We start from the raw sequence: 9,427 nt of genomic DNA, 5'->3' as shown, positions 1-9,427 counted from the left end.
AATCTTGCTTGTTTGTAGGTGACCAAATACTTATTTTCCACCATAATTAATATAAATTCATAAAAAAATCCTACAATGTGATTTTCTGGATTTTTTTTCTCATTTTGTCTGTCATAGTTGAAGTGTACCTATGATGAAAATTACATTACAGGCCTCTCTCATCTTTTTAAGTGGGAGAACTTGCACAATTGGTGGCTGACTAAATACTTTTTTGCCCCACTGTATCTAGCATGGTTTAACCTTTTTAAATGAATTTTTATTCAAATTTCAACCTTTACATTTAAATATAGACCCTCAATTTATTTTAAACCTTTAATTTACATTAGAACCTTAAAATGGGACAATCAGCAGTTGCTACATCCATTTTMGGACTTACAAATTAATGATATGTACCCATTGATTCTTAAAGAATATAACTTACAAATGCCTCATGAGCTTTGAATACCCCATCATAAATATAAGCTTGTTTTACTCCAATTTTTGAAAACGAAGGAAATGTAAACATACAATGTATAGCCTTAAAACATGGTTAAACCTATAATTGTGATATCATGAATGGTCATCCCTAGCTCTGTCTATGAATTTGAGTGTGACTACATTTCTCCAGCCACATCCCTCAGCTTTTTACCAAATCAGTGGCAGGGAATTCACTTTGTTATTGTTTCAACTGGTGATTGGCTCTTTAATTTTAGAAACACCTATTTTATGAAAACATTAGCCATGTATGAGGGGTTTGCTCCTACTTACCCGTTCCAGAGTGATCTCCTCATACTCATAATCTGCTTCTGTTCCATTCACCTGAAAGACAAGACATCAGCCAATCAGTATCGTGGGGATCATAAGAGAGCTGTCTCCATTGGCCCATTGGCCCAGGAGAGGGTGCCTATGGAAAGATCAAACGTCTTTCCCACTGCACGTCTCATTTTGATGGCACACTATTCCTCAAAACCCAAATTGGAGGTGTTAAAGAAAGAGGTGTGAGAGACTAGGTACAGTTGAAGTCGGAAGTTTACATACACCTTAGCCAAATACATTTAAACTCAGTTTCACAATTCCTGACATTTAATCCAAGTAACAATTCCCTGTCTTAGGTCAGTTTAGGAAATCCACTACTTTATTTTAAGAATGTGAAATGTCAGAATAATAGTAGAGAGAATGATTTATTTCAACTTTATTCTTTCATCACATTCCCAGTGGGTCAGAAGTTACATACACTCAATTAGTATTTTGTAGCATTGCCTTTAAATTGTTCAACTTGGGTCAAACGTTTTGGGTAGCCTTTCACAAGCTTCCCACAATAAGTTGGGTGAATTTTGGCCCATTCCTCCTGACAGAGCTGGTGTAACTGAGTCAGGTTTGTAGCCTCCTTGCTCGCACACCACTTCTGCCCACCGATTTCTATGGATTGAGGTCAGGGCTTTGTGATGGGCCACTCCAGTACCTTGACTTTGTTGTCCTAAGCCATTTTGCCACAACTTTGGAAGTATGCTTGGGGTCATTGTCCATTTGGAAGACCCATTTACGACCAAGCTTAACTTCCTGACTGATGTCTGAGATGTTGCTTCAATATATCCACATAATTTCGTTCCTCATGATGCCATCTATTTTATGAAGTGCACCAGTCCCTCCTGCAGCAAAGCACCCCACAACATGATGCTGCCACCCCCGTGCTTCACGGTTGGATGGTGTTCTTCGGCTTGCAAGCCTCCCCTTTTCCTCCAAACATAACGATGGCGCTTATGGCCAAACAGTTCCATGTTTGTTTCATCAGACCAGAGGACATTTCTACAAAAAGTACGGTCTTTGTCCCCATGGGCAGTTGCAAACCGTAGTCTTGCTTTTGTTATGGCGGTTTTGGAGCAGTGCTTCTTCCTGCTGAGCTGCCTTTCAGGTTACGTCGATATAGGACTCGTTTTACTGTGGATATAGAATCTTTTACCTGTGTTTTCTTGAGCATCTTCACAAGGTCTTTGCTGTTGTTGGGATTGATTTGCACCTTTCGCACCAAAGTACGTTTATCTCTAGGAGACAGAACGCGTCTCCTTCCTGAGCGGAATGACGACTGCGTGGTCCCATGGTGTTTATACTTGCGTACTATTGTTTGTACAGTGAACGTGGTACCTTAACGGTACCGCATTTGGAAATTGCTCCAAGGATGAACCAGACTTGTGGAGCTCTACAATTTATTTTCTGATGATGTCGATTAGCCTATCAGAAGCTTCTAACTCCATAACATAATTTTCTGGAATTTTCCAAGCTGTTTATTAAAGGCACAGTCAACTTAGTGTATGTAAACTTCTGACCTACTGAATTGTGATACAGTGATTTATAAGTGAATAATCTGTCTGTAAACAATTGTTGGGAAAATGACTTGTGTTCATGCACAAAGTAGATGTCCTAACCGACTTAACAAAAACTATACTTTTTACAAGACATTTGTGGAGTGTTTGAAAAACAAGTTTTAATGACTCCAACCTAAGTGTATGTAAACTTCTGACTTCAACCGTATATACAGTACCAGTCAAAAGTTTGGACACACCTACCTACCTAATATTTCTATATTTCTACATTGTAGAATAATAGTGAAGACATCAACACAATGAAATAACACATACGGAATCATGATTAACACAAAACGTTTTAAAGAAATCAAAATATCATTTTATAATTAGATTCTTCAAGTTTAGATTCTTTGCACACTCTTGGCATTCTCTCAACCAGCTTCATGAGGTAGTCACCTGGAATGCTTGTCCAACAGTCTTGAAGGAGTTCCCACATATGCTTAGCACTGTTGGCTGCTTTTCCTTCACTCTGCAGTCCAACTCATCCAAACCATCTCAATTGGGTTGATGTCCGGTGATTGTGAGGCCAGGTCATCTGATGCAGCACTCCATCACTCTCCTTCTTGGTCAAATAGCCCTTACACAGCCTGGAGGTTGTTTTGGGCAATGTCCGGTTGAAAAAACAATGATAGTGAGACTAAGTGCAAACCAGATGGATGGCGTATTGCTGCAGAATGCTGTGGTAGCCATGCTGTTAAGTGTGCGTTGAATTCTAAATAAATCACAGACAGTGTCACCAGCAAGCAGCCCACACCATCACACCTCCTCTTCCAAAAATCTCAAATTTGATTAATCAGACCAAAGGACAGATTTCCACCGATATAATGTCCATTGTTCATGTTTCTTGGCACAAGCAAGTCTCTTCTTCTTAGTGGTGCCTTTAGTAGTGGTTTCTTTGCAACAATTCAACCATTAAGGCCTGATTCATGCAGTCTCCTCTGAACAGTTGATGTTGAGATGTGTCTGTTACTTGAATTCAGTGAAGCATTTATGGGCTGAAATCTGAGGTGCAGTTAATTGCCGATTTCTGAGGCTGGTAACTCCAATGAACTTATCCTCTGCAGCAGTAGTAGCTCTGAGTCTTCTCTTACCTTGGTTGTCCTCTTGAGAACCAGTGTCATTTAGCCCTTGATGGTTTTTGCTTCTGCACTTGATGAAACTTTCAAAGTACTTGACATTTTCGGTATTGACTGACATGCTTAAAGTATTGATGGACTGTCATTTTCTTCGTGCTTTATTTGAGCTGTTCTAGCCATAATATGGACTTAGCCTTATCTGGTAAAAGACCATCTTCCATATACCAACCCTACCTTGTCACAACACAACTGATTGGCTGAAACTCATTAGGATGGGAATAAATACCACAAATTAACTTTTAACAAGGCACACCTGTTAATTGAAATGCACTCCAGGTGACTACCTCATGAAGCTGGTTGAGAGAATGCCAAGAGTGTGCAAAGCTGTCATCAAGGCAAAGGGTGGCTACTTTGAAGAATCTAAAATATATTTTGATTTGTTTAACACTTTTTTGGTTAATACATGATTCCATATGTGTTATTACATTGTTTTGATGTCTTCACTATTATTCTACAATGTAGAAAATAGTACAAATTAACAAAAATTAACTTGAATGAGTAAGTGTGTCCAAACTTTTGACTGGTACTGTATGTAGCAGTACTTTAGCTATAACAAACAACGGGTGGGTGAGAGAAGAGCAGAGCAGAGCTGACCCCTCAGTAGCAGCCTAATAAAGGGCAGCGCAGGCTGGCTATCTATGTGAAATCCCCTCTGCTCTGTCGGGAATACTGCAGCGTTTTGTAGCAMGCAGGCAGGGAGGCGGCAGGGGTTTCTGAGCAGTGCACAGCGCTAATGCTGTCTTCCTGTGTGGCACGGGGGGGGGGGATAATCTCCATGGGATTAGAGYTGATAGCCATGTTGGGAAAGAGAGGATCACAGAAGGGCTGCTCTGTCCCTGCCTAACTACAGTACCGTCATCACTACGACTGCTCTGCCTCTGTCCTTGCCCTAACCCAACTATACACCACTAGGGCTGTGGCAATCACGACATTTCAGCCGGTGATTGTCAAACAACTWACTGTKGGTCTCACGATAATTGACCGTTAATTAACATAACACATTTATCATCTCCTGGCTTCAACACAAAAACGTCAAATAAATCCATGTAATATAGCCTACAGCTTCACAATAAATCCATTATTTATTTTAGACAGGTCTAWAGAAGCATGATAGGAAGAAAATGTAGTCTATTTCAGAAAAAAGAATAGCACACTCGGAGTTGTCCTRATGTGTAATGATGGGGCGGTGAGTCGGAAGCAGTTGCAACGTTTTAATAAAACACGCCACTAACATAAGGCAGGACACCGATACACAAGAACAATACCAACTGGTGAGTGAACATGGGAGAGTGACATTTAAAGGGGAGGAAATTATGTAGGTAATGGAGTCCAGGTGTGAATCACGATCCATCACGGCTGGACTGCCGACGCGATTGCCCGATGTGGTCTCAATAGTCTATTCTGTTACGATGTCGCCGAAGAACCAGCTACTAGCCCCGGCCCACTAGCTTTTCTGAACGCTGTGTCCCCTGCTCGCCTAGCGAAGTAGTGACTACCGTACAGCACCCTGACTCACCTAGTGCTGCTCTTTTGACCCTATGATCACTCGGCTACACAGCTGATGCCTCCTGGACTGTTTCAATAACACGMTACCTCATTTTGTTTACCTGTCGGCCCCAGCCTCGAACTCAGGTCTTGTATGTACCTAACTGACCCGCTCTGCCCATTCATCACCATTTACCCGTTGTTGTCTTTAGACTCCACAATCCTGATGTCCTAGCCATGTCTGAATCCTGGCTTAGGAAGGCCACCAAAAATTCTGAAATTTCCATCCCCAACCACAACATTTTCAGCCAAGATAGAACTGCCAAAGAGGTTGGAGTTGCAATCTACTGCAGAGATAGCCTGCATAGTTCTGTCATGCTATCCAGGTCTGTGCCCAAACAGTTTGAGCTTCTACTTTTAAAAATCCACCTTTCCAGAAATAAGTCTCTCACTGTTGCTGCTTGTTATAGACTCCTCAGCCCCCCGCTGTGCCTTGGACACCATATGTGAATGAATTGCCCCCCATCGATCTTCAATTTGTACTGTTAGGTGACCTAAACTGGGACATGCTTAACACCCCGGTCGTCCTACAATCTAAGCTAGATGCCCTCAATCTCACACAAATTATCATGGAACCTACAAGGTAAACCCTAAATCCGTAAACAAGGGCACCCTCATAGATATCATCCTGACCAACCTGCCCTCTAAATACACCTCTGCTGTCTTCAACCAGGATCTCAGCAATCACTGCCTCATTGCCTGCGTCCGTAATGGGTCCGCGGTCAAACAACCACCCCTCATCACTGCCAAYCGCTCCCTAAAACACTTTAGCGATCAGGCCTTTCTAATCGACCTGGCCCGGGTATCCTGGAAGGATATTGACCTCATTCCATCAGTAGAGGATGCCTGGTTATTCTTTCAAAGTGCTTTCCTCACCATCTTAAATATGCATGCCCCATTCAAAGAAAAAAAAACTAAGAACAGATATAGCCCTTGYTTCACTCCAGACCTGACTGCCCTTGACCAGCACAAAAACATCCTGTGTCGTACTGCATTAGCATCGAATAGCCCCCGCATTATGCAAGTTAGGAACGAATATACACAGGCAGTTAGGAAAGCAAAGGCTAGCTTTTTCAAACAGAAATTTGCATCCTGTAGAACAAACTCCAAAAATGTCCGGGACACTGTAAAGTCCATGGAGAATAAGAGCACCTCCTCCGAGCTGCCCACTGCACTGAGGATAGGAAACACTATCACCACCAATAAATCTACGATAATCAAGAAGTTCAATAAACATTTTTCTACGGCTGGCCATGCTTCCACCTGGCCACCCCTACCCTGGTAAACAGCTCTGCACCCCCCACTGCAACTTGCCCAAGCCTCCCCCATTTCTACTTCACCCAAATCCAGATAGCTGATGTTCTGAAAGAGCTGCAAAATTTGGACCCCTACAAATCAGCTGGGCTAGACAATCTGGACCCTCTCTTTCTAAAGTTATCCGCAGCAATTGTAGCAACCCCTATTACTAGCCTGTTCAACCTCTCTTTCGTATCGTCTGAAATCTCTAAAGATTGGAAAGCTGCCGGGGTCATCCCCCTCTTCAAAGGGGGTGATATTCTAGACCCAAACTGTTACAGACCTATATCTATCCTACGCTGCCTTTCTAAAGTCTTCGAAAGCCAAGTTAACAAACAMATCACCGACCATTTCGAATCCCACCGTACCTTCTCCGCTTTGCAATCTGGTTTCCCAAGCTGGTCATGGGTGCACCTCCGCCACACTCAATGTCCTAAACGATATCATAACCGTCATTGATAAAAGACAATACTGTGCAGCCGTATTGGTGATTCTCCGTATTGGTGATTCTCTGATCCACCTCTACGCAGAGAACACCATTCTGTATACTTCTGGCCCTTCTCTGGACACTGTGTTAACAACCCTCCAGATGAGCTTCAATGCCATACAACACTCCTTCCGTGGCCTCCAACTGCTCTTAAATGCAAGCAAAACTAAATGCATGCTCTTCAACCGATCGCTGCCCGCACCTGCCCACCCATCTAGCATCACCACTCTGGACGGTTCTGACTTAAAATATGTGGACAACTAAAAATACCTAGGTGTCTGGTTAGACTGTAAACTCTCCTTCCAGACTCACATTAAGCATCTCCAATCCAAAATTAAATCTAGAATCGGCTTCCTATTTCGCAACAAAGCCTCCTTCACTCATGCTGCCAAACATACCCTCGTAAAACTGACTATCCTACCGATCCTTGACTTCGGCATTTACAAAATAGCCTCCAACACTCTACTCAGCAAATTGGATGTAGTCTATCACAGTGCCATCCGTTTTGTCACCAAAGCCCCATATACTACCCACCATTGCGACCTGTATGCTCTCATTGGCTGGCCCTCGCTTCATATTCGTCGCCAAATCCACTGGCTCCAGGTCATCTATAAGTCTTTGCTAGGTAAAGCCCCGCCTTATCTCAGCTCACTGGTCACCATAGCAGCATTCACCCGTAGCAAGCGCTCCAGCAGGTATATTTCACTGGTCACCCCCAAAGCAAACTACTCCTTTCCTTCCAGTTCTCTGCTGCCAATGACTGGAACGAATTGCAAAAATCACTGAAGCTGGAAACTTATATCACCCTCACTAACTTTAAGCATCAGCTGTCAGAGCAGCTTACCGATCATTGCACCTGTACTTAGCCATCTGTAAATAATCCACCCAGCTACCTCATCCCCATATAGTTTTTCTCTCCCTCCTTTGCACCCCAGTGTCTCTACTTGCACATTCATCTTCTACACATCTATAACTCCAGTGTTAATGCTAAATTGTAATTATTTCGCCACTATGGCCTATTTATTGCCATACCTCCCTAATCTTACTGCATTTGCACACACTGTATATAGACATTTCTATTGTTTTATTGACTGTACGTTTGTTTATCCCATGTGTAACTGTGTMMTTTGTGTCGCACTGCTTTGCTCTATCTTGGTCAGGTCACAGTTGTAAATGAGAACTTGCTCTCAACTGGCCTGCCTGGTTAAATAAAGGTAAAATAAAAATAAACATGAAAAGAGAGTATGTATGTCACCTCATTGACCCTCCGGAGAACCTTGAACGGCCCCACAAACCAGGGGCTCAGTTTCTTGCAGGGCAGGTGGAGTGGGAGCCAAACACGATCCCCAGGATGGAACACAGGGGTCTCACTGAGGTGACAGTCTGCCTGTTCCTTCTGACGATGGACGGCGCTCTGGAGGCTCACGTGCACCCAGTGGAGGAGTGACGTAGAGAGTTCTGGGTGTACTCGGCCCAAGGAAAGAAATGTGTCCACTCACCCAGCAGGTCCTGACAGTGACTCCTCAGGTACCACCCTAGCTCCTGATTCATTCTGCCCGTTAGACTGAGGCCGATACCCGGATGTGAGACTAATCATGACCCCGAGCTTCTCCAAGAAGGCCCGCCATATTCGGGATGCGAATTATGGGCCACGGTCCGAGACGATGTCACCGGAAGGCCATAATGCCGGAAGACCTGCTGGAAGAGTGCCTCAGCGACCTGYAGAGCAATGGGAAGACCAGGAAAAGGGATGAATCGACATGACTCGGAAAATCTATCCATTACCACCAGAATGGTGGTGAAAACATCAGAAGGAGGAAGATCAGTAACAAAGTCAATAGATAGATGGGACCAAGGTCGCTGAGGCACGGGAAGCGGCAGGAGCTTCCCTGCTGAGCATTCTGGGGGGACTTAAGTTTGAGCACACTCGGAACAGGAGTTGACATACCGCGTAACTTCCTGCACCAAGGTGGGCCACCAGTATATCTCGGTGATGGYATGGATGGTGCGAGAAATACCTGGATGTCCAGCGACGACAGCTGTGTGTGCCCAGGTCAGCAGCCAATCCCTTATCCCTGTGGGAATGTAGATGCATGCGGGAGGACAATTCTCACGAAAGGCCTCGTTGGCTGCGGGAGACCAAACCAACCTACGAGGCCCACCCTTGAGGAGGGAGGTGAGACGGGTGGCGAGCGTGCTGAAGTTCCTGATGAATCGGCGGTAAAAGTTGGCAAACCCCAAAAACCATTAACACGTTGATGGTGGTTGGGACTGGCCATGACCTTACCACATCTATCTTCTTGTCCTCCATCCTCACTCCCTGCGGGCTGATTTGGTGCCCAAGAAGGAGACAGTCCTCTGGGGGAATTGGCACGTCTCCGCCTTGGCGATCAGGTGGTTAGCCAAGAGGCGTTCCTGGACTAATGACCATCGTAATGTTATGTTTGGAGGAAAAAAGGGGAGGCTTGCAAGCCGAAGAACACAATCCCAATCGTGAAGCATGGGGGTGGCAGCATCATGTTGTGGGGGGGTGCTTTGCTGCAGGAGGGACTGGTGCACTTCACAAAATAGATGGCATCACGAGGAATGAAAATTATGAGGATATATTGAAGCAACATCTC

General features: G+C 44.2%; 1 protein-coding gene across 1 annotated transcript in view; it reads right to left on the bottom strand.

Annotated features, from left to right (window-relative positions):
- LOC111971430 (discs large homolog 1-like protein) overlaps nucleotides 1–9,427 on the bottom strand; it is a 216,117-nt gene that overhangs the window by 125,568 nt on the left and 81,122 nt on the right. The window contains exon 3 of the mRNA XM_070446257.1: nucleotides 748–798. Coding sequence (XP_070302358.1) covers nucleotides 748–798 — 51 coding nt within the window. The remainder of the gene's footprint in view (nucleotides 1–747; nucleotides 799–9,427) is intronic.

This window comes from Salvelinus sp. IW2-2015, linkage group LG13, assembly GCF_002910315.2.
Source record: "Salvelinus sp. IW2-2015 linkage group LG13, ASM291031v2, whole genome shotgun sequence".
Lineage (NCBI taxonomy): Eukaryota > Metazoa > Chordata > Actinopteri > Salmoniformes > Salmonidae > Salvelinus > Salvelinus sp. IW2-2015.
Note: the sequence above shows the minus strand (reverse complement) of the source record. Positions and strands in the feature narration are given on the sequence as shown.